Source organism: Epinephelus moara, chromosome 19 (assembly GCF_006386435.1).
Source record: "Epinephelus moara isolate mb chromosome 19, YSFRI_EMoa_1.0, whole genome shotgun sequence".
Classification (NCBI taxonomy): domain Eukaryota; kingdom Metazoa; phylum Chordata; class Actinopteri; order Perciformes; family Serranidae; genus Epinephelus; species Epinephelus moara.
This window is the reverse complement of record NC_065524.1, coordinates 20,649,310-20,676,098: the sequence shown is the minus strand read 5'-3', so window position 1 is coordinate 20,676,098 and position 26,789 is coordinate 20,649,310. Positions and strand designations below refer to the sequence as shown.

The 26,789-nt window shown below is 40.9% G+C and overlaps 1 protein-coding gene across 3 annotated transcripts in view; it reads right to left on the bottom strand.

The window, feature by feature from the left end:
• The window catches only part of LOC126407258 (Kv channel-interacting protein 2-like), a 139,467-nt gene that overhangs the window by 51,837 nt on the left and 60,841 nt on the right, over positions 1 to 26,789 (bottom strand). The window contains exon 1 of one of the 3 annotated variants that reach the window (XM_050072019.1): positions 23,762 to 24,064. The exons of the other annotated variants lie outside the window; for them this stretch is intronic. Coding sequence (XP_049927976.1) covers positions 23,762 to 23,849 — 88 coding nt within the window. The 5' untranslated portion in view covers positions 23,850 to 24,064. Of the gene's footprint in view, positions 1 to 23,761; positions 24,065 to 26,789 lie in introns of those variants that run through there. 3 annotated transcript variants of the gene reach the window in all.

Here is a 26,789-nt window from a genome sequence, read left to right as displayed (position 1 = left end):
AGAATAAGATGGATGTAAGGTCACAGTAACCTTGACCTTTGACCACCAAAACTTAATCGGTGCATTGTTGAGTCCAAGTGGACGTTTGTGCCAAATTTAAATAAATTCCCTCAGGGTGCTCTTGAAATATCACACTCACGAGAATGAGACGGATGCAAGGTCACAGTAAACTTGACCTTTGACCACCCAAATCTAATTAGCTCATCGTTAAATCAAAGTGGATGTTTGAAACAAATTTAAAGAAATACCCTCAAGGCATTCTTGAGATATCACATTTAGTAGAAAGATACAGATGGTACCCGAAAACATAATGCTTCCTGTCACAGCTATCATCAGCGCAGAGGCATAAAAATGCATCAGCTATTCATACAAACTAATAGTTGGAACAACTGTACCAAGCTAGAATATGTTGCTTATCCTTCATGTATGAAAGTAGAATTACCACCTTGCAGAGCATTATGATGTCACAGTGAAGTTGACCTTCAACTTCTTTGGATATATAACACCATCAATTTATCCTATTAGACATTTGTGGGAATTTTTGTCATAATTAGCGTAAGGATTCTTGAGTTATGGCCAAAAAATGATTTGTGAGGTCACAGTGACTTTGACCTTTGACCTTCAACCACTAAATCTTAGTCAGTACATGGTTGAGTCTGAGTGGACGTTTGTGCCAAATTTAAAGAAATTCCCTCACGAGAATTAAACGGATGCAAGGTCACAGTGACCTTGACCTTTGACCACCAAAATCTTATTCGTTCATCATTGAGTCAGAGTGGATGTTTGTGCCAAATTCATAGAAATTCCTTTGAGGTGTTCTTGAGATATCACGTTTACAAGAATGGTACAGACAGATGTATGGACAAACCGAATACATAATGCCTCCGGCCATGGCTACCACCAGCATGGAGACATAAAAATGTAGCAGCTATTCATACAGACTAATAGCTGGAATGAAGGTGTTGAGCTAGAACATGTTGCTTATCCTTCATGTAAAGAAGTGAATCACTGCTCCATTTTGCCCTCTGTTTGCAAAGCAAATAATTAACTTTAATCCAATGCACTGAAGTGGTTTCTACATGAAACACAGCACTGTGAGCGAAACGTTTGACATTTCTAGATAATTATTTACACAACACTGAAACATGAATTTATTTATATATTTTTGTTAAGGAAAATCATCTCAAAGAAATTTTTGGAATAAGATCTTGTTATGTTTTTTAGGTGTGAAAAAGGTCTTGTTCTATTTTCCTTTGCGTAAAAACAACACATCAAATAAGGTTTAAATGACTGTTTTGTATGTGTGTGTGTGTGTGTGTGTGTGTGTAGATGTGTATCTACTGTGTGTATTTAGAAAAAAGTGATACAGAGTCTTTGAATGACATATTACCTCACAACTGTGACAGCCACCCAGAGGCACGGTTACTTACACACACACACACACACACATACTTGTTTTTATTACTCCGTGGGGACCTAAAAATTGGACCTGAAATTTTTTTCACGGTGGGGACCTCACCTTAAAGAATCATTTTAAGGCAAAATTAATNACACACACACAAACATATTTCACACAGCTGACTGACAGACATCAAGCTGATGCAGCGCGAAAAGATGACAGACAAGTGCCACTTGAGAAATTGACTAGCAAGTGACACATTTACAGTTACAGAGGGAAGAGAGACGTTGAGCATTGTTGTCAATCAAGAGCGGTGGTAATGAAGTCTCTCAGCGGGGCATGACATATTTGTTCATCTGTGTAGTTATTTATTTAGTACATTTGTTTTTTGTAGTGTAATTTTATTTAGTAACTTTATTTATCCAAGAAAAGTCATGGGTGAGTTATTAGTTTTATAACCCCTTACAGCCCAGTCACCAGAAGAAAAATGGTTTTGTAAACCACAAATATAGCATTTGCATGTTTAATACATATCATATTAATGCAGTGGTTCCCAACTGGTGGGTCCCGGGTCCACTCTGAATGGGCTGCAAGTGACTTGTAAAAATCACACTTTATTCTTAAGTACAGTGAATTTCCGACACAGAGTTTTAATTTTAAAGTGCTGTTTTCTGCTGTAGAGTGAGTGACTAATGGACAGCTACTTAACAGAGACAGCAAACTAGCTTGACGTCATGGCCAAACACAAGTGGCCAAATGTGTGATGCGATGCCAAATGTAATAAACTGTGTGGACCTTGAACTAATGACTAAGGAGAAATCTGGACCCCATGGCTGAACCAGTTGGGAACCACTGCATTTACATATGTAAGTCACAGAAAAATGAGCAGACTTTGGTTACCTAGGCGATATCCTTGCCAAACTACAGATCACTGTTCAAGACCAATGAATAACAAAACCGGTTGTGACTTAGCAAGTCATTTCTGAGTTTTCAGCAGCATTTTAGGCACCAACCCACAACATGGGTGTTTTGTGGTGACCTGTTGCTGTTCTTTCTGGGGGGACTGTGCTCCCAAAACCGGGTATTGTAAGCCAAATCATGATCGTATCTTAATCATAACCAAGTTGTCTTGTGCCTAATCGTGACCACACATTAGTCACAGCTTTGTATAAATGTTTCAATATATTGGCTACATAATAATGTGTAAATACAACGTACCTGTAGTTTGCAGAAGCCTACAATACCAATATTTTTTCCAGCATTTTGGTTGCCTCACAACCATCTTTGTCATCATCACTGACATAATTCTCCAAATCAAGCCCTTTGCTCATTAGGACTGTTCTTTGGCTTCTTTTATCTCAATTATCTAAATTGTTTGTCTGTAAAACACATGGCAACAGTCATGCTTTATGGAAGATGCTTTGCACGAAATGTAAATGTGTACTAACGTGCCATAAGAATGATTATTACAAGCTGACGGTAAAGTCTGAGGACAGAGACAGAATTAGGGGCCAGAATAAGGAAATAAAAGAACAGCAGTAGGGAAGATAAACATGCTGGTGTTTAAACTTGAAGTGTTTGAGTAGGAAAAAAAAACAGAAAAGAAATGATTATTTAGAGACCCCAACTTCAATACTTTCTCTTTTTAGCTTTGTCAACTCCTTCAGCTTCCTCCTGCTTAACTTCACTTCCCTTTCTCCCTTTTTGTGTCACATCACCAAAACACACACTTATTGTAGCCCTGTCGCTAGAAGAAAATATTGGCATTGTTCATTTCTGCAAACCACAGAGAGATTACATTTGCATGTTTCATACATATAATACCAGGGTTTCTAAAGTGTCATAGTTCTGATTACATGTAGGCCTGTATGAGCTGACTACTTCATCTGGGGGTGTAGGGGATAGTGGACAGAATGACAACTTGGCGAGACACCTGCCAAGCTGCAGACCACTGTTCAGGACCAACAAACCTGTCACTGTTTCACAGGCTGCTTTTTAGCCACCAAGTGTGGGTGTTTGTTAGTGACCCATTGCTGTTTTCTCACTCTGAGTAGTGCCATGAATAATGGTTGTTTTTTTACAGAGGCATTGCTGTGTTTCCTGCCGGGAATGTGCCACCAAAAACAGGTATTTTAAGCCAAAACATGATCTTTTCCTAACCATAACCAAGTGTTTTTTGTGCCAACCATATGTTAACCACAGCACTGTTGAAACGTAAGGAAAACTTAAAGTTTCTTCTACATAATACTGTATAAATGTAATGTATCCATGATTTGCAGAAACACAATCAGTTATCACCACAATCCTTTTTCTCCTGCCTCACTTTCATCTACCTCCCCTTCATTCCCTCCCTCTCACTCTTGTGCTCCCTCTCTGTCATGTTAACTAGAGGTCAGCGGCACACCCTTTCAAGGTCGTCCCTGTCCGAAGTCTGGTGTCCTCATGCCTGGATGGCTGAGTGGAACAGACAGCTCCGTCCCAGTTGGGGACCATCAGACTTTTAGTGCCTCTGACCACCGACCTCCCTGGTGGATAGGCCTGATGTGCATCCTTTCTTTGTTCCCATCCACTGCTGTCCATTACAAGGAGTGTGACACAGAGAGAAAGACAGGAGGAAGAAAATAAAGGAAGAGTGGGGGTATAAATCTAATTCAGCATTTCTTTAAATGAGTCCAAATGCTAATAGAGTTTTTTTTTACTGTAATAGTAAAACTTATTGTGTCTTTACATTAGCAAATATAGCATTAGGTGTACTGTGTTACTTTATTTTGGTTTCTTTGAACAGTTGAGGAAGATGTCATTTTGAGGTTGCCTTGAGATGTGAGTCTCTGTCATCTTCCAGGTGGACTGAAATGTTTTGTGTTCATGGTGAGAAAACAACATGCGCCAACCATGACAAAACAGCTGATTATTATTCAGATCATGGCAACCATTTTCCATTTTGCTGAGGTGTCAGATGCTCTACCTGTTTTGTCTTTTTTGTAGTTGCACCTCTTTGATGGATGAGGTGAGATTACGGTCTTGTGTTCATATTCATGTGTCTTTGTGAGCAGAGAGCCATGTTAAAATACTGCAGTGCCCTGGTGTCCCAGCTCTTACTTGCTCTACATATATAGTTTAGTTATCTTTGTCTAAAAACCAACATAACTTTTACTGTATGGGGACTCACCATTAAACTCACATGTCAGGAGGTTCACAAATAAAAGACTTAACATCATGGAGTTCTAATATAAAACTCTACAGTATATATAATATATGTCATGCTCACTAAGGCAATTGGCTAATCAGCCAATCACATGGTAGCAACTCAATGCATTTAGGCATGTAGACATGGTCAAGACGACCTGCTAAGGTTCAAACTGAGCATCAGAGTGGGGACGAAAGGTGATTTAAGTGCGGCATGGTTGTTGGTGCCAGACAGGCTGGTCCGAGTATTTCAGAAACTTTCTCGCACAACCATCTCTAGAGTTTACAGAGGATGGTCCGTAAAAGAGAAAATATCCATTGAGCAGCAGTTCCCTGGGTGAAAATGCCTTGTTGATGCCAGAGGTCAGAGGAGAATGGCCAGACTGGTTCAAGATGATAGAAAGGCAACAGTAACTCAAATAACCACTGGTTACAACCAAGGTCTGCAGAAGACAATCGCCTGAAGCAACATGTTGAACCTTGAAGCAGATGGGCTACAGCAGCAGAAGACCACACCAGGTGCCACTCCTGTCAGCTAACAACAGGAAACTGAGGCTACAATTCACACAGGCTCACCAAAACTGGACAATAGAAGGTTGGAAAAACCAGTCACCAGATCTCAATCCAATAGAGCACCTTTGGGATGTGGTGGAACAGGAGATTCACATCATGGATATGCAGCTGACAAATCTGCAGCAACTGTGTGTTGCTATCATGTCAATATGGACCAAAATCTCTGAGGAATGTTTCCAGCACCTTGTTGGATCTATGACACCAAGAATTAAGGATTAAGGCAGTTCTGAAGGCACACGGGGGTCTGGCTGGGGGTCTACATGTGATGAATATTCTTCACAATATTTTTTGCATTTTATATAGACCAAAAAATTATTCAGTAGAAGACAGAAAATGATTAATTAATTCATCTCAATAAGTCGCATACATCAACATTTGCTGTGAAAGTATTCTGGTTCGCTGCTAAATGCTTTGCGTTAAGGTGATATTTCAGGCTTGAAGTTCTCAGATGGTACAAGTCTTCCTTCCTGCAAAGGTTACAGAGTACGGTGCTCCTATTAACACTTTCCTCTGGGCATTTTTTAAATGTAAATGTTCCATTCACAGGGCCAAGCAGCATCATCTTGTCTGCCTCCATCATGTAACAAAGCTACTGGACTTCAATGACACATCGGGTCAAAGAGTACAACGGAACGCAATTAATCAGCATTCTTTGTTTTTTACGGTTTATTTTTTCTGTAATTAATTTATTTTGACAGGCCCAATTTTTTAAAAATCATCCCAATCCAGTTGGCCCTGCATGCTCACTCAAATCCTCCAGGTGCTGCATTTACCCCAACATGGGCTTTTTACAAGCACAGATAGTGTCACTTTACATTTCCAGCATAATGTATATTTGCTCTGTTTCCCATTTTATTTTATTAAAGCCCAAAAGATGGACTCGCTACTTGGCTGTAATCTCCAGCTGCCTGCAAAGGATTCACAGGTCAAAGTCAAGGGGTTATCTCCACATCTGGAAAGTGAACACAATACAGAGAGGCCTGCATTTTCTCTAATGGCCAGCAGAGGGCGATTTACTGATTGTATGGAAGACTATGAAAAACTGAACCTACTTCTCACTTGGTTTTCCTCACGAGTTCATGGTCTCAATTTCTAGTTTCTAGAAAGTCTTATCCAATACAGCTTGATGTTCCTTTTGTTAATTATGGTCCCAAATATAGTAAAGTAGATGATAAAGCAGGTCATGATTTAGGGCATGGCTATTTTGTGAATGACAAGTTGCTACCATGGTGGTGTCCTCTGGTTCTCACTCATATCTATCCCTGTCTCCTTCACAGTTCCACTGTCCTGTCTAAATATGGTCACTTCTGGCTCTAAAAAGACAATATCTCAGCTGCCAAAATGCCTAAATCAAGGCTTGAAAATGGTAGTTCTCAAACCAATGGGTGATGTCATGTTGGCAACGTCTACTTTTTTTTATACGGTCAGTGGTCAGTGGTCAGAGTTCTTGTGTAAGGCTGCAAAAACAAACCCTCAAGAATCACCTCTGCATTGAAAGTAAAGAGTCAGGTGTCCACATTGTGCTCAGATCCACACAGCAGCAGGAGTGTGACTGAGAGATCCCTGAGGCCTTTAATAGCTATAGTTAGCTTAGATTTATTCACCGCTCTGATAGCTATAGTTAGCAGTAAATTTATCCACCTGCCAAGGGAACTTGTCAACGAGGGATGGAAAATACACTTCCATTGAGTTAGTTAGGCTTTAATGACTGAGGGGCTGGCTGGAAAGAGCTGATTAGAAAATTAATTATTTATCAAAATACTACTAAAAATTTCCCCTGAAAACTGAAAAATTGAGAACAAGTCATTAAGGTGTAAATTGAATGTTCTGAATTTCAAATCAGGGCTATAAGTCTTTATGTATGAGTGCACATGTGTGTGTGTGTGTTGGGAAGGCATCTCACTACATGTATGTATGTACAGTATGGCTGAGTTAATAATAAATGTGTGTGTCGGGGGCACAAGCGTATCTGTGTCTTATGGAGTCTGAAGAACTTTAATGAACCTTAAGGAACAATCAATACCTTAACACACAGCCAGTCCGTCAGTCATTAAGCACAGACAGTTTGATGAGTACCCACAATGCTGCTGCTCATCTCCTCTTTCTCTCCATATTTTACACTCACTTCAGCCATGCTCTGCTCTCTGTCCATTCCTCCACTTCAGCTGGTATGTGCATTTACCTTGATCCAGGGTCGTAGTTACACTACTAGATGATGCTGCTCCCATTCAGTTTAGAAACCTCCCTTTATCTAACAGTCTTAACGTGCTACACATCCACTACATTTCCTCAGGGTGGCTGTTGAAAAATAATGTAGCTGATCATCAGTTTAGTTTTCAAATACCATAAAACTCCAAATAATAGCCCGGGCCATTATTTGCTTAAATCACTGAACTCAAAAGGCCTATATTTGGGACAGGCCTTTAATTCCTTTTACACAAAACTGTTGCTCAGCAAAGATAGGAAATACAATCAATTAATTTATATAAACCAGTATGAATATTATAGAGGCCTATATAAGAAGTAGGATTCAAATAACATTAATTATGAATCTTTCATTTGATCGAGCTTCGACAGACAGTGTATCAGAGAGAGAGAAAGTTACGACAATCATTTCACAGCACCCAAGGGTTACACCACTTTATCCTGTTAAAACAAAACTCACTTGGATTAATTTTTTTATGAAAAACCCTTTTGATTTTTTTGATTGGTGAACAGACTATGAATAACTAAGCAGGTAATCAAGGTATGGACACATATTACTCATAACTACTGTCTGTATCTGAAATTGCCCCTCAGGGACATTAAAGTTTTACCTTACCTTATCTTACCTCAGCTCAGCTCAGCTCATCTCACCTCACCTTAAAAATTACTCCAACCAATTTATGGATGATCAAATCAGTTGGTCATTCATTTAATAGTTGACAACTAATCAGTTCCTGTCACTGTCGGGCAGACTATACAGAGCTCAGCAGTGCAAACTGATTTAAGAACTCTTTTGTCTCTGCATCAGATGGTGTTTTAAACAGAAGCCTAAAACAAGCAGAGTTTACTGAGGCTGTACCGCAGTACAAAACCAAAACTGACTGATGCCTCGGGTGGGTGTTTTTGTATTTTTATGTGCTCTTTGATGTCTTGATGTCTCCTGTTAGCAGGTGATGTGTGCCCATATTGGTTGGTGGGTCTAGCTTTGTGGAGTCCGAGTTAAATTTCCCCATGGGGACAATGTCCTCTATCTGTCTGTCTGTCTGTCTGTCTATCTAGACATGGATTCATTTAGCTTTTTAAATCTCAGCTCTGCTTTCAATCCTGCTGATAATTTCAGTGGTGAATAGACATATCAAGGTCAGTTCTGAATAGGCTGATTCACAAGTAACCACGTCTTCACAATAGGACATTTTCTGTGGTTGCTGGGGATTCAGGTTCATTAACAAAGCTTCCTTGGAGTTTCCTAGTGTTCCTGACTCGGGTTGTTGAAAAATCACAGAGACGTATGCAATAAAGAAGAGCATACGATACATTCCCACGTGGATGTTGGGACTGCCTGGATTGGTTCACCAAGCTGAAGAAAACCAAGGAAATAAACGACACGAAGGTTGATCGATCTGTTGATGTAGCTCGCAATTTGTTCAGAAAAAATAGTAGAAGCATGAATGTCAGTGCAGAGAGAAGTGGAAAAAGTGAGGGCGTTCCACTTGACCAGTCAGAGGCTAAGGATAACGACCTGCAGGAAGTGGCAGCAGAACATGTGCAGTTAAAGCACTGTTATATTTCTAGCTAAATTTATATAGTGTACAGCATATAAACTTTAAGGTATTAAAATATTTTACTTTTATCATGCATACTTACTTAACACAACCTATATGTTAATGTATTCTTGTTTCTGTAGTGTCCCTGTGCGCTTGCATTATAAGGATAATTTGATAAAGTAATGGACGTCTCAGACTATTAGCTACAAAAACTGGATGATCAGCAAGTTTTGAGTATGGAGGTGGTGGTGGGATGTTAATATGGAAACTTTCCATTAAGAAAGAAACTACTTGATAAGTTGAAGGTTAAAGGACCAGACAACGAGTGCCTCGTGAGAGAAGCTGTATTTCAGCACCACGGACAGAGACCCAGAGAAAGACAGAGATCGATCAGTCTTTTGTCCTCACGTCTCGTTTCTTTGTATTTGTTGTTCACTCACACAAGAACAAAATACGAATAAATGCCAACAACTCTCCTTGAAAAACACATTAAGATGTTTAATGCCCTCAAAAGGACTTTTTACAGCTTTGTAACGAGCAAAGAACTTTAAGTTCTCACAAATCCTTAAACACTCTGAAACTGTGGCCAAACTCTTTGTCTCCTGCTTAAATGCATTGTCTGCTTTCAAACACATAAAAAAATTAATCAAATGACATTTTGGCTTCTTCTTTTTCTAACTGTGCCAGAACAAAGAGAGAAACCCAGACACCCATACAGAAACAGACCTTAACTTTATAACACATTTATTAGGTGCCTTAGAGACAAGAGGGCGTACTGACTTACTATAAAATTGACAGAGATGAAAGCAGTCACACCAGTTACACCATGTCAGACGTAACACTGGCTGAGCCAACAGAGTGTATTTGCTTGCATGGCTGTTATCAAATAATAACTACCACTGGTGAGTGTTAAAAAAGTTTTTAAAAAGCAGTTCCTCTGATCACAGCAATTTTTAGTGGTCAATTTTATTTTCTTCTTTGAATGCCTAGGCTATATGTCATTCTTCTTCTTCTTCTTCTTTTTTTTTGCACAGATTGGCCAGTTAGCTGTATTATCATTCCACGTGTTCAGACATTCTTGTGAGCTACAGTGGTTAGTTTTGTTACTTTTCAAGCGAGAGACTCGTCCACCTCCGAAACCGCTGGTGAAAACGCACCTAGCCATGCTACAACCACTGCTGACTTGGTAGCTTCAGATATCAACCTCCTCTCCTGTGGAACCATCTTCCTGTTTCGGTCCGGGAGGCAGACACCGTCTCTACACTTAAGAGTAGACTTAAGTCTTTCCTTTTCAATGAAGCTTATAGTTAGGGCCGGCTCAGGCTTGGCTTGGACCAGCCCCTAGTTAGGCTGATATAGGCCTCCTATAATACACTGAGTCTCTCTCTCTTGTTGTTTATGTCCTATTACTGCATGTCACTAACTCGGCTTCTTCTCTGGAGCCTTTGTGCTCCACTGTCTCGCAGGTTCCCTTGAATCACAGCTACACCTGGATCCTGGGTCGTGGTTGTGCTGCTGCCGTGGTCCTGCCTGATACCTACTACTGCTGCTGTTATCATTAGTCATACTTCTACTACTATTATACACATATGATTATTATCGTCACATATATAGACTGTCATATTTTAATATATACTTATAACATATATACTACCTGAATACTATCATTATTATTATTATATTAATACCAAATTTAATGTTATTATAGCTGTTATCATTACTGTTTGCCGTGCATCTCTCGGTCTTTCTCTGTCTCACTTTCTCCCTCTGTCTCATCATCTCTTTCTGTATCATTTTATCATATGGATAACTGTACATTTATGTATGTTCTGTGCATACAACATCTATTGCATGTCTGTTCGTCCGGTTCTTTATCCGCTGTGAGGGTCCAGTGACAGAGGGATGTTGTATACTGTAAAGCCCTCTGAGGCAAATTGTGATTTGTGATATTGGGCTTTATAAATAAAATTCAATTGAACTGAATTGAATCGAGGGAAGACCTGAAAATATTCAGAGAATTACCTTTGGTGCAACTCAGTTTTATACAATATGTGTAGTGGGGGTCCCTGCTTCATCTCTGTCTTGGTCCTGTTTTAACACAGTCCCTTTGGAATAAATTAATGTTGCTGGTGTAAAATACAGATTGCAAAAAAAAGAAAAAAAAGAAATAAGATTTAAAAAAGCTGTATTTGGTTGTGTGTTTGCTCAGAAGACAGAATTATGATACTGTCACACTCAGCTGTTGTAGTAGCCAACTGCTCGCCTCTCCATACTTCCTTCTTTGTTGTGATTGGTGTTTTCTGACCGCAGTACCTGTCCTGATGGCTGTACTGCTAATAATAAACAAAAGCCTCAAAAACCTATGGGTGAGGTCATGTCTATACTCTGTGGAACAAATAAAGCCTTGTACACATTCACACTTTAGAAAAGTCCAATTATGGGTGATTTTTCAATCCTGTCTTGTGATGGATGACATCTCAGTGAGAGAAAGGGACTCAGATATAAAGAGCGTTTTTCTTCAGTTTCTTTTTTTCTCTCTGCACCCCCCCCCTCCACCACCTCCTCTCCACACCTAGCTTTGCCCCCGTCACCCCCCCACACTCAAACTGCTGCTAATAGGAGTTTATTTTTAGCACGAGAGGTGTGAGTGTATACACATGATGGATGAAGGTGATGTTTCACATCTCTCTCGTATGGGGGGAGGGAGGAGATAAGGGAGGGAGGGAGGGATGGAGGTGAAAGGAGCAGAGGTTGAAGCGGGGCAAGAAGCAGGCTTGAGAGCTGTTACTATACAGGAAGTGTGGATTAGAATGGTGTCGGGCTGTGACAGGGACAAGACTTCCACCTGAAAGCCCCGCTGGCAAAGCAAACTGACCTACGAGCAGCTGAAGATCAACAGGCTGCCTCTGCACCAGATGATAGTGCTCTTTTTAGAGACATGAGGGAAGACAGAAACGGCCTGATGTACCATCCAATTAGAATACAGCTCACACCGGTCTTAGCTTTGGGCGAGAACAGAAATTTAATCACATATCATTTCTACCTTCTTGTCTTTCCTTCAGTATCTCTTGAGAGGAAGTCGGAGAGCTGGTCAGAGGTGAGAAGCCTGTAACCTGCTTTAAATCATGTTGGAAGTGGATATGAGAAATAGAAAGTGCAGACACCACACTGATATAGACACAAGAGTACCTGACGGGCGGAGTGAGCCCAAGCACTGACTCAATCAGTTTGGGACGGAGTGAAATGTGAACAGCACGGAGCAGATTAGGGCTAAAACAGTGGGATAGATGCCAGGGAAAACAAAGGATAAGGAAGCAAGCAACAGATACACAGAGGGATTATTCAGCATACAGGGAGTGCACAAATAACTACAAACCAACTGTCGCTTTTCCTTTTAATAACTTGATCTGGAATGCCTCTGCATGTGCACAAAATTGGCAGCACGTGCGAAAACTGGGATGTAATTTTTAAATATAGATCATCAAAGAGGAACTTTTTTCCGCATGGGCTTTGACCTTGAACCTCCACAAGGAGTTTATTTTTAGGCCACCTTTCTTATCTTGACTGTGAACGCACGAGTCAGGAGGTGTCAACAACAGACAGAAACAGAAGCGAATAATCAGCGCAAGCGAGATAAGTGAGAATCTTCACATGTCTGGCGACAAAACGAGTGTCCTTAAAATGGATGTGAGCGCTCAGACGTGATAGAATGTGACGTTTTTCTGTCTCCGTCTATCCGTGTCTGTCTTCTCACTTTGTCGCTTTCTATCTTTCCGTTCCCTCTCTCTTTAAGATCTTTTTTGTTTTTTATAATGTCACACAAAAGATTATCAGATGACAAAACAGTTGTCACAACTTGGCACTGCACCCAGTAAAATAATAGTCTCAAATGAAGTGGAACAGAATCTTGTAAATGAATCCGAATATATCTTTCTGCTCCTGCCCTGCGAGGCGTCTCTACCAAAACCCGAGGCTTCGGCGCTGCCTCCCGCTGGGTTTTCATATTGCCTATTATGCACTGATATGAAACAACATCCAGCTCAGCCTTGCAGAGTGTCTCCTCTTCACCCCACGGTAAAGCACACAAGCAGGGGACCTTAGCTTGGAGTACCCTAAGTTATCCTTATGGTAATGAACAATTCCCTTCCCACTGTGAGCGCCATTACCACACACCGCGATACGGCTTAGAACACTCCACGCACGCAAATACAGCAACACACACGCACGCCCACTAACCCCTGCGAGTGCTTGTCAGAGTTTACCATCACAGGCAGCCAATGTTTTATTCATAAAGCCTACAATTGACGTTTAATGTCAATTTTCGTCAAAAGGAGAGGGAAGTGATGGACGGGTGTGTAATGATGTTTGTCAGGAGGCAAGAGACAAGAGGGAGGGTGCAGAGGTGACACTGTTAAACTTAATCAACTCTGCAGGTGCTTAAAGGTGATAAGTTCAGAGGGAATAAACACACTGTACTCCTAACAGCATCAGAAAGTTTTCATAATAAAATACAAAAAGTAATAGCAGCACTATTTCTCACACACAAATAAAGCTTGGCATCCCCGCGCCGGGGCTCAGACTCGGACCGAACATATTTTATTCATAGTTGAAAGGTTGATAACAAAATCTCTTTGGTCATAGCCATGAGCAAGCTGCAAAGAGAATCAGCTTCACGGTACTACAACTGGAAAACGGTGTGTGTGTGAGAGTATGTCTATCAATCCGAGCCAATGTGTGTGTTCATATACCCTCACTGGTGTGGGCGCATACAGGCCAATGCAACAGAAAGGTACAGCAGCACATGAGGGAAGTAATCGGAGGTTATTAATTAGAAAGTGCAAAGTTCTATCGGCCTCTGGAGGAAGACTAACGCCCAGTTTCATTTAGAAAAATGTCAAAGCCCCTAACAAATGACTCCTACTCTGAAGAGGGAAATTAATGTGACCATTTCTTGGTGCTCATATGTATACTGTGAAGTGCAGGTGAAAGTTCCCTGCAGTAAAATATGTAGTGTTGGGTGCATTTTTAAAAATGGATAAGTCACAGGAAGCTAGTCTCTGCAACACATGATCACCTGAAGAGAATAAATATACAGTAATGACCGGCATGTACTGCTGCTCATTACACAGCTACCAAAGGCATTAATCATTAGACATGAAATATTGATTCAAGACTATTCATTACAAGCTAAAGCAATTTACTGGCCAAAGCAATGTGTCTGTGTACAGTCACTGTGGAGTAAAGTTGTTGGTGTCGCTTGTTAATTTGATTAGAAAAACTTAACCTCACTTTGTCACTTTGAAGTTACTGTGAAACTGTCATTTGTTACTTAGCAAAAACAGAACCAGTGTGCAGTCAGAGGTCAATACTTCATGGGCTGTAAACATGTTTAAAATACATATACTGGTTTGTCTGATACCATTGTGACTGAAGGCAACAGAAAAGGGACAAACAACCACGAATGCTGTGGACAACTTTTGACCTGTCAACACAAATGTAACTACATTTAGGTGTGCCAGTTACACACCCACTGATTCATTCAGTGTCAGTGTCTTGGACACAAATTTTGTTTCTCCACCAGTGGGGAACTATACGGTTTTATCATGGGACAAGAGCACAACAGGGACACGTGACAGTATTGGACAAAGATAAAAGTAGTTTTAGATTGCCATCTGTCTTGGAACAGCTTACATCTCTATAATTCTCAGTGTTAGATATTGGTGCATCAATATACCTATGACAAATTCAACCTCATTAGAGGTCTAATCAGCTCCCAAAACTGAAAAAGAACACTTGTAAAGGTGCAAACTAAGATTACAAATTCAGCCTCATTAGTTTTATGTCAAACTACAGCTGTGAATACTATTATTTCTTCACTTCACGGAGTACTCCATCCACAGAATGGTCATTTGAATATCAATTACTCATCCTGTGTTATGTTGAATTCATGAAGAAAGAATAAAAAAAAAAAACAGAGAAAATTCCCAATGAATCGGAGTACACAACTTGTGCAGTGTAATTCAAGTCTCATTTATGCAATCCTATGCTCAGTACTTGCAGTCAATTTGGCTGTTATCAGGCCATTAAATAGCCATTATCAGTGATGATGACCTTGATAGATATGGGTCAATAGGGGCCTGCCACACCCACTGTAAGGTTGAGAAGGTCATTATCAGGCCATGAAATGAAACTTTCTGCTATAAAGGGCTTTCATGGCACCTTGTCCTATGTGTGAGAAAGTCCACATGTAGTGTGAAGGTGAAGGGTGGTCAATGGGTCAAACAGGAATTTTATCCAAGAGACAAAACCAATTTGAAACCAGTTTTCAGGCCCAACTGTGTTCTTTGGCTAAACCTAACCACACTGTTTTGGCGCCTAAACCTAAGGTAAGTAAAACCCAACAAACTGGTATTGGCTTTTACATGGGCCAATAACAGCTTTCTGAACCACCCAGTGCTTAGATAATGGGAATTTAATGGGCAGATAACATCCTGATGAGGTGCAGCACTGCTACACAAACCTTACTATTAAAAACACATTAATGCAAGTAGCACACCTGGGGCAGCACATGTGTTCAAACTCACACACATGTCCAGGCATGCTACTCATGTTTTACATAGTAAGGTTTTAGCAAAGATGTATGTGTATCAAAAGTGCTTAGCATATGACTGGATAAATGAGGCTGGGATTATTCTGCATGAGTTGTTTGAGAGTTTGTAAGAGGATGTTTTGATATAGTTTAGCTGTTGTTCAAGGTGGCCCCCATTCACTACAATTTATGAAGAATTTTCTCAGTTTTTTGGATTCTTCGTTCACCATGGAGGGATGGGAGAAATACAAAGTTTTCCACACAACTTCCACATAACACAGGTGAGTAACTGATATACAAATGATCGTTCTGTAGTTGTAGTATTCCTTTAATGAAACACATTCTCTCTCATCTTTTAAAAATGTGTGCTAATTTCATAAAATTGTAGAAAACCAAGCAGCAATCACTGCTTTCTAATCTCCTTAACACACTGCATGAAGCATAAAGCAGAGGCATGTGACACTGATGGGAACAGGAGGTATTGTAGGAGGAGAGAGGAGCGTACAGAAAGAAGGAGACCTGTGCAGTCAGCTTGGACTGTTTATGTTAGATGAGAGCACGGCCAAAGGACAGATCAATAGGGCTCACAGAGATTCTATACAGCCAAAGCCTCAACATCTACAGACTAAGATAATGTCATACCACAGAGTGAAGTGGAAAGAGAAGAGACAGTGTATGTACAGTTATCTAAACTGGTATACTAAAATGTGTTTGTGTGCATACGTGAGCTGGCAAACAAGTTGAACAGTATTTAATACATCTTAATTGCACTAAACAAAGCCAGTCCCACTATTAGGTAAATCGACACAAACAAAGCTCTAGGGCAAAGAAGGAGAAGAGGGGACACACACACACACATGCACCAGCATGGCCTTGTTTCCCCTACAGAGGCTAATGAAACAAACTAATTAGTGGGCAAAGTAGGGACAAGAAGGAGGGTGACTACAAATGACTGTCATCAGTAATGCGCACACACAAACACCAACGAGCCATAACCAGACACAATCAGTTTTATAAGCATGGTGTAGGTCTATGGTGGGATAGGCAGGGGGTACTGATCACAGTTATAATTGACAGGACTAATTATAGACGCAAGAGCCGATACAGACACACACTGTGTGGTTTTAAGGCTCAGTGGGGGAGTCAAATCAAGAAGTAACTGGCAGAGTTTTTTTTAAACATGATCGACTGACTTTATCCAATGAGGTGGAATAAAAACACCAATTAACTCGGGGATTTCTTAATGTCATGTGTCCTTTTCTGCATAGCTTAAACGACTGCTTGGTTCACGCAGTTTGATGGCAGAGTAAATTCTGCCTCTCCATGCCTGACTTAAATGGCACGTCCCTCAGCACCTTGGCACAGCCAAAAATGCCACAATACTCAAATACCAAACTCTGAATGGCCTTGATGAAATCCCTCTGTAGCACAGCCATTACACAGTTCAGCCCTCACTGGCTCCCATCGTACTGAAGCAGACATTTCTCTCCTTCTCTTTCTCTCTCCCATTGGAACAGACACACAGGAGCCAGTAGTCATGGTAACTCCATTCTGGGTAAACTTAAGGATGTGTATGTGCATACACACACACACACACACACACACACACACACACACACACACGTTTTCAATAAATACTTCATGGAGGGGAGCCGTCGAAGGGGCTGTCGTAGATGTCGGAACAGAGAGGAGTTTGTTTGCAAAGCACGATGTCAAACTCTATAATTTACCAAGGATTCTATTTCCTGATTTGACTTTATTGATGTGTGTCTATCTGTTGGTGTGTGCTTATGCATGAGGCGCCCAACAGATGTCCGGAACATCAATCATTATAATCATTTCATCCCTGATGTGCATTTTAATGGCTGCAAACTTTCAGAATCAGAAAAACATTTGCTGGCCAAGGTTGTGTACACATACAAAGAATTTGACTTTGACTCATAGAGGAAGGTTACAATATTGTAACCCTAGTTCTACTAATATAGCCGGAGCACTCTACTACATTCTTTGGGTAATACTTCTCTAATCATGAGCACACATTGGCACACTGAGAAAAGCATAAACATAGCCGACCATTTAGGACGTTCCTACCTGTGTCTGACATCCTACACCCCTTTTTTAGCAAGTGGCGTAGGAGTGACAGCGCCATTAGGTAGCGGGCTCCACCTGTGATAATAGAACTAAGGTTATAACATTGTAACCTTAATTCTATCTCACACAGGCTCCACCCTCTACTAGACTCTTTGGGTACAGTCCGATGAATGAACTCTGTGTTGCGACATAACATCGACTCACACTGAACCTGACTAGCTAAAGGTTAGTTGCCGTAGCCCACCTACTTCTTTATAGCCACCGCCACCGTAACAGAGAAGTAGGGGGCCCCAGCCATCCCAGATGGTGAGCAACCAAACTGGATGGAGCTGTAGTCTAACCTTGCAGAGGTCGAAAGACAAGCACAGATACCTGCACACCACATTTCCCAGGTCATCTAGGAACTTGGAAAACATGTTGGTGTATCATGGCCACAAGGGAGTCAGGTGCAACATAGCTAATATACACTCAACCCTTTCCACCTGTCCTGTATTGTTCCAGCTGCTCAGTGTGCTACTTGCCATCACTGAAAAGAAAAAGGGTGTCCGACACGGAAATCCGCCACCCTATATATTACTGGGTCCACACATATTCGGGTAGGCAATTACCCAAAGAGTCCATGGTGGAGCCTGTGTGAGAACAGCTATGAACCAAGTAACGAGTAGACAGGACTATTTTTTACACAAGTATGTGAACAAATAGCTGTTCATATTCATGTATATAAATCACCAACAACATACAATTAAGATAAAATAAATATGTCTATATAGAGACAGAGTGAAATTAAGTCCTGCCCCCACTGGAGGGAAAAACAATTCACCGTTCTCCATTGACTTTTACTTGCATGAAGTTCGCTCCTTTTCTGTCATTTCTGTCTGCTAGCAAACTACAGAAACAAGCAGAAAAGGTGCTATGTGATGGTATGCACTACCAACAGGGTAATGAACCCAGAACTAAGTTTTTATGAGCTGTTCAACCAAAAAAACAAAAAAAAAACCTGAGCTTTTAAAAAGACAAAAGCAGATAAATACGTGAGGCATCAGCCAGAGGACTGGAAAAACTGTGGGATTCTGACACTCAGTGTGCCTTGTACAGCCAGCATTATGCTAACCAGACAAACTGTAAAGGCTGACACTAATGAAGCTATTAAAAGAATGGTTTTGATATTTCTCAGCTTAAATGATGATCTTACTTGATCAAATAGTTGTAAATATCAAAGTACTTCTCTTGCTTTTCTTCATTGGGATCATTTCTTCTAGTTAAGTTTGGTAAGGAGAAGAGACACTGAGCTAGACTGCCAATACTGAGTTTGTCTACATTACTTTTCCTCTCTGGTAGACATAGTTTGCTAAAATAATCTTTGACATGCTGATGTCTTTTTTTTCCTGTGCTGTAGCTGCAGGCGCTCTGTTAGCGTTTCAGCCCTTGGTTGCATATTATGACACCGATTGCAATCGGTCTCTATCAAGTCAAGTTTTCTGTAAATTATGAACTATATAAATAATGCAAAGAAATAAATACTGAATGGATAAACATTGACTGGATAATTATGTGCAGTCTGTGCATGTATATATGCTGTATATACAGCAGGCAGGATTTATATTGACAGTGACAAATGATATGTACATATTCAAAACGGTGCATTAAAAAACTGTACATTTCTAATCTGTAAAGGCAGTAGAGGATGTTTTGGTGTTATGGGGTTATTGACAGTGTATGAATAATTTAACTGTTCAGTTGGCAGGAAGAAACTGTTTTTGTGTCTGGTTGTTTTGGGGTACAGCGCTCTGGAGACCCTAGAAGAAGTTTGAACAGGTTGTGTTCAGGGTGTGAGGGGTCTATTTGTTAATCAATTATTAATATATTTTAAAACTGTTTATGTCTTTGTTTCATCATGGAATTAAACAGTATAACCCAAAGCTTAATTACGTGGCTGTTTTAAATGCTTTTCTTTTTTCATAAAAGATAAGGCTGGGGTTATTCTGTATTTTTCTTAATGTCAACAAATCCCATGAAAATATCAAAACCACTGTCACTTGTCAACCCTTCCCAATCCTGTCAAAACCATTGCCTTGTGAAGACCCTTACAGAAACCTTTTTAACAACTTGATAGCCCCGTGGTTACAGTGCATGCCCCATAACTGTAGCATCTTGGGTTTGATTGCGGCTTTTGGATGTTTGTTGTATGTCATACACACAAAAAAATATTGGTTCCTCAGCGGTTCTTTCACATGGGTTGAGATGCTATAAAGCAGTGGTTTCCAATTGGTCCAGTCACATTTAGTGCCATACTTGCGTTTGGCCATGTCATCAAGCTCATTTGCTGTCTCTGTCTCACTCTACAGCAGGGGACAACACCTAAAGAAAAAAGCTCTGTGCTGGAAATTCACTGTATTTAAAACATAAAGTGTGTTTTTTACAAACTTGACACATTTGCGAGTCACTTGCAGTCCATTCGAAATGGACCCGCGATCTACCCACCAGTTGGGAACCATTGCTATAAAGCACCTCTGCTACACAAAGAACTTTTTAAGCCGCAGGATCTTTAGAGTTTCTCTTGTGGTTCTTTACCCAGTAAGCAAAACTAAGCTGAAGAACCAGAAAGCCTTTAAGCTCCTGAGTTGTTCTTTAGAGGTTCTCTGCTGGTTCTTTAGTTTAGTTTAGTGTAGTTTAGTGTTAACTACATTAAAGCACTGGCGCTCCACCTTTTTGCCTCCATGTGTACAGAAAAATTCCAGGTTTGAGAAGGTGATGTTTCCCCTTATAAAATATAAGGCTACTAATCCCTTGTATGTTGTTTAGAGATGCAGTTGCACGTTGCTGCCAGTTAATAGCACAGGACACTGTATATCTAAAGTAGTAGAGAGCATTATGTATGGTATCCACCTATGCATGACATCACTTCCTGAAAAACAGCCCATAAACGTCCTGTATACACGCTACAGGCAGACAGAGCAATTCCTGGTATAAAAGGCATAACATAATCTTAAGACCTTAATTATTCAATCATACTTGAGCTAATAAGTTGCTCTTCTATCAGCACGAGCTGTGAACGTGAAGGAGATAACCTCTGTCCAGGTCTTAAAGCCTTGAAAACTCCAGTTAGTTTTTTAAACTACCAGATTCCAGCCCAGTGAGACTGTGGACCGTAGTGGATATGATGTGGCCTACCGTAGGACCTGCTCACAGAGGATGTCAGATTTGCTTGGCTCATTCACTCTGATTCCAGATAAGAACACACTGACACTGTTAGCTCTACCGGAGTAGTAGCTTTTGATTGATTGATTTTTAAAAACAAATCTGTTTTGTGTTATGCACACTTACATGCGCCTAACCACCATGGGACACCATTACAATGACACTGCAGTTAACAATCCAAAATACATTTTATTTTACTGCTCAGTCCTGAAGCAAAACACTCTGCCTTCTATCCTGGGCAAAAAAAAAAATCAGCCACAAAAACCCTTTCTGAAACAAAACAAAATTTTTCATGATCATCCAACCAAAAGAAATCAACATAGATAGAGGCCATTTCACTGAAAAGCACATCCGTTACTGTATGTCTTCATATACAGGACAACAAAACAAGAAATGAACCTCACTCTCAACTTGACCTAAAGTACACAACAAACAAAAGCAGTAATCAAAACTGAACACACTTCAGGACTCCAAGAACTGAACTCCTGAAACTCTTAAAACTCCCATTTATTTTCATACAAACTACAGTGCTGTGAGTGTTTCTCTTTTGCTGGAAGGCAATACAATTGTTAACTGTTAAACACAATGCGACTCCCTTTGTTACATATTCAGTACTCAGTTAGTTAGATAGATAGATGTCAGTGTCTCTTCTACCCCACTGGGTTAGAACTAGAGGTGCCACAGTAATGTAATGTTTGTTTCTCAGTGGGCATTTAGGATTCAGAATATTTTAAACCAAGACATGATTAACAATCACTCATATTAAGTAAGTAAGTTAAGTAAGTACGTGTCATTTAGAGGTAGGCCTATACTGACTCCTTCAAGGTGTTATCTGGCATGATTTAAGGGACCCCGTGCTCAGAAATTGAAAAACAATGTAGTGCTATATGTCACCTCTAGTGGTTCAAAATAGCACTATTTGATGGGTGCCATAAAGCACCAAAACAGGTTCCCCTAGGATTACAAGCTAACGACTGCTTTGCTATCATATAAAGGCAAAAATCCCCACAAAATAATCTTTAACAACACCTTTTAAAGATGATTCAGAAATACATAGTTTAATCTATTTCAAAGGCTTAGTAATTTATTCTAAAAGCTGGGCACTGCAGTTTTTAGCAAAGGCTAATAACAGAGGAGTAAACAGTGTATTTGTGGGGAACTATTTTCAGTGGTGGATTAATATGCATTTGGTGGAGTATTTACAACAGCAGGATAGAGTATGTGGGATTGACTCAAAATAAACTACAGTGCCCACGTTCACTAAAATGAAGAAACATGTCACCCAGTAGTACAACAGTGTTCATTCATGTGTTTTTAGAAGATGTTAAACAATAATGGAGGTCTAAGGCACAGAGAAATGAACTGTATCTGGTTTTGGCTGCACCTTTTAATGGGATTTGGTGACACTAAAGCCAGTAGTCACTGAATTTATTATTATTTAATTGATATTATTGTCATATTTTTTCAAAAATGCACATCAGTGTTTCTCCGTTGAATCCAAAGTTGGATTGTTTGAGTTTTAAATGCTTTAATATTGAGGTGTGACTGTTTGAATGTGGTACTTGGTGAGACGTTTGCTCCCTAAAATAAAATGTTAGGTTGGATATCATATCCACTGTTACTGGTCAAGAAAAAAATTGTTTACATGTAGATTATACGGTGTGTGTGTGTGTGTGTATGTGTGTGTGTGCCTCTCCTATTGCTGTTTTCCGAGCACGAACACGAAGCTCTGCAGATGTCAAAGTCTGAGAAGATAACGAGGAGAAGAGCCGAGGCAGAGATGAGCGGCACGGATGTCAAATTAGCATTCACACGCCGCTCTATTGACAAGGTCATCTAAACACTGCTTTGTCTCCACCTTCTAGGATCAACTGCTGGGATTCAATAGATCCTCCCTACTCTGTTGTGTCTTCCCCAAGGCTATGCGAGCTGCTGCTCAATATCACTCACAAGAGAGAGAGGAGAAAAAAAGGAGAAAAATGGGTGTAAAGCTTAGCAGCAGGCTGTCAATAGGCAATGTTATAGAGGGTGTTTCTGGCAAAGGACACTTCATTCAGCCTAAACTAAGCTCAGCAGGACAAAGACTGTGAGGACATAAAGGATATAAGATGTTTTAAGTACCCAGAAAAGATTTTCATGGCGACTACGCAACTTTATTCTAATCTCAGCGCACACATTAGCATTATAAAGTTATGTGTAAGTGTGCAGGGAGAGCTAAAGAGGAGGATGGGCGAGTTGACGTCGCACTGAGAGCTGACTGAAGGGCTGGATAAAAGGCTGTGTGTGTCTTTCTCCCACTGAGAGTTTCTCAATGGAGGTGGAATGCCACTTACTTCCAGAGGGCAATCTGTTTGACTGCTAGAGGGAGAACAGGAGGAGAGAGAAGGACAGAGCTGTGGGAGGGAGGAGGAGGAGGATGAGGAGGGAGGCAAAAGGCAGATAGAAAGAGGGGAAGAGTGAGTTCATTCAACCCCAACAGCTTTCTAATTGTGCATACTGATCATTGATTCAATTCTTATGCATAGGAAGTGAGCAAAGTGGAAAAACATATATGCCCAGAAGCACACATACATATGTATACAGTACGAACATACATTATTCAGAGACTAATCTTTAAGCTGTTTGATGTCTGTGCTTTGTATCATCTGGAGATAAAACAAGGCACTTAGACGTACTGTACACACACACACACACACGCACACACGCAAGCCCTACAACTCCACTCACGCTCTTTGAAAAATGCTTGTTTTGGATCTATGCAAATAAGGAGTGCTCTCTTTCAGGTAGAAAACAAACTTAGCCACAGACACAAGACAATAAACTGATGGGACCAGCAACACATCCATCGGTTAAGATCTGAAACCACCTCTGATAAATCCACAACAAACTCCAGTGAAGACCCCTCTCCACTTCTGTGCTAAGCAAACCCACCAGCAAAAGCTCTGGGTGTGGGAAGTGGAAGTTTTGGGTGCCTACCTTGGGTGAGTGTTCCCATGAGGAAGTGGTAGAAATAGCGAGCCACCTTGGTGAGCTGCCTCTTGCACCTTTTCCTGCACTGGCTCATCTTGGTGCAGCTGTGGTGGAAGTGGAGGTGATGATAGTGATGGTGTCGGCTAGTCTGCCAGGGGAAGCAAGCTCTTAAGGTAGGAGGGGAGGAACAGAGCACTGTGTGTGTAGGTGTGTGTGTATGTATGTATGAGTGTGTGTGTGTGTGTGTAAGGAAGTCTGATTGCCGCTGCCTCTCTTCTTCTCCTCACTCACCCCCTCTCTTTCCTCTCTCTGTCCTCCTCTCCCCCCTCTCTCTGTTTCTCTCCGCTCTTCTCTCCACCTGTAGGGCGCTGGCTGTCAATCAGCCAGCAGCGCTCTGCCTCCTCCCCCTCACATTCTGAGAAGCCCCGTCCTGGTCTCTCATTGGCTGGGAGGGGAGTGTGGCGGAAAATTACGGACCGGCGCACATGCGAGAGTGCGTGTGTGTTTGTGTATGTGTGTGAGCTGTATACTACGAGGAGGCTGGCTTGAGTGGCAGGTGGTGGTTTTTCTCTAGCTCCACACATCTTGATGTTTTTATATTTTTTTCTCCTCTCATGGCTCATAAAGAAGACAGCCTCTGAGTGTGTGTGTGTGTGTGTGTGTGTGTGTGTGTGTTTGAACCAGCAGGAGGTTGAGTAAAGTGACAAAAGAAACAATGCAAACCCATTAATTAGCATCACACACCATCCCTCTCTGTCTGTCTATCTGTCTGTCTGTCTCTCACTCGCTCATTAATGGTACTCATAACAGCCAGGAAAAGGATGAAGAGGAGGTGGAGCAAAAAGGGAAAAGTGAAGGTACATGAGGAGACAGATAGGGAGGTGGAGATGGGGCAAAAAAGGGGATGCATAATTCATATCTTTCCCTCCTTTCTCCAGTGTGCTAAAATTTAAAAAGAGAGGAAAAAGCTTGACAGGAGAGAAAGAGAGGGGGTTGTTGGACAAATATACCAGCCCTCACCAGCAGCTGATGAACGGATTATTATCAGCCAGCAGAGAGGGAGGAGAAGAGAGAAGAAAGAAGGAGAGAGGAGGAGCTTTTAAATCCTGTGGCATTGAGAAAGAAAGGTATTTATGTAAAGCCTCTCTGTCTGCATCCTCATCATTCTGCCTCCTCTCGCTCAACGTGAACACTCACAGAGTAACTAAACGAGGAAACGCACTCACCTTGTTTTCCCTGCTGACACATTTTATTGTTTTCCCCTCCACAATTCCCACATTACGCTACTAAACTGCTGCCACTCCTCCTTTATCCTCTGTCCCTTCTCCCTGATGCTGAATTAAAAGTGATTACCGTTACCACAGCAACCCCAGACTCCATGGATTTTTCTGGTAGTCTGAGTGGCAGACACACGCGCCCTTACATACACACACACACACACACACACACACACACACACACACCAGTCTGTTCCTTAGGTCAGGGAGAAAATCAATCAAATGTCAGGCAGATGCTTCCTCTAAACGTTCCTGTTCTCTTCCTACAGACTCTGTGCCCTCATTCTCATTTAGAAGTCACAAAGAAGGGTCAAAGTGCAGGTGAGTGTTTGACAGCGAGCTATTCTGGACCCCAAAGAGTCGATGCAACACTGTCAGACAGAATAAGGAGCCCTGACATAACCAAGTAACACAGCAGGTTTCTGAGCATGTGGGAGAGCAGATGGGAAAGGTTTTTTTAAAGATCGTATGAGGATTACTCACTAATTATTATAGTTGACTCCTGGCGTCTTGGTTCAGGGATCTCTAATGATTCAGGTCGGGATTAACTCCCCGACTTTGGAGTGTGAATGCAGGGTTTCATACATGCCTAATGTGCCTAAACCTTGTATCAATATGCAATATGTGTGAGGTTTTCAAAGGTTAGTCGTCAGCTCAAAGTGGCTGTAATCAATGTTTCTATATCAACAATGGATCACGTGACTACTTGAATGTGAAAGGGCTTTCCTGTAGTGGCAAATTCACAGAGAATTATCAGCCAACTCTGCAGTTCCAGCCATCACAGCATTTTCACGGCTGATAAAAACTCTGAAAATCAAATGTACGCTACCTTATGGTAACCAAACAGAAGATGGACAAAGCAACTAGCTGATGAACACAGTGGAGAATTTGGCAGCAAAAGAGCCAAATATTCACCTCGGGAGTTAGTAGAGACCAAAAAACAGAGCTAAAACAGAGTGAATATTGAAATTACAGTTGTCATATGGACACAAACACAACACCAAATGAATGCTAATGTTATTCTATGTGTGCTGGATGCATTAATAGGCAACTGTTGACTAGTAAGTTCACCATATCATCAATAAATATAATCACAGGATCAAGATACACTGCCACTTAAAATCAATGAATTATAATATTGAACTAGAAGGGCACTTGGAGAGCACAATTCTCCACCATGGCCAGACTCCCACCCACCCACCACATGCACAGGAGAGTGGTGCTCATATAACCCTAACCCATGGTGGCAAGCAGTGTTGGGTAAGGGTTACTTTAAAAGTAATCAAAGTACATTACTGCATTACTTTTTAAAAAAGTAACCTGTTACTTTACTGCGTTACTCCCTGAGTAAAGTAACTCAATTACTTTAAAAGTACTTCCAACGTTAGTAAAGTAACTCAATTACTTTAAAAGTACTTCCAACGTTACTCCCTGAGAAAAGCACTTTTGAAGTACTTTTGAGTATTCTACATTTCCTATTGGGCAATGAACCACAGGGCGCTAAGCCTACATTTTTTAAAGTTATGGACCACTTGCCCTTCACTGAGATCCAATTCAGCCGTCACTTTGACCAGTAGAAACCCTGAACGATCTGCTGCCGTAGACAACTGTATGACAACAACACCCCAGCGTTTTTAATATTTCCTCTAGGGATGTTACCACACAGAGTAAAAGGGGGAAATGATGGTGTGAAACAGCAGAGGCACTTTGTCAACCTGCTGAGTTAACGTTACTGTCATTAGCATCAAGCTAGCAAA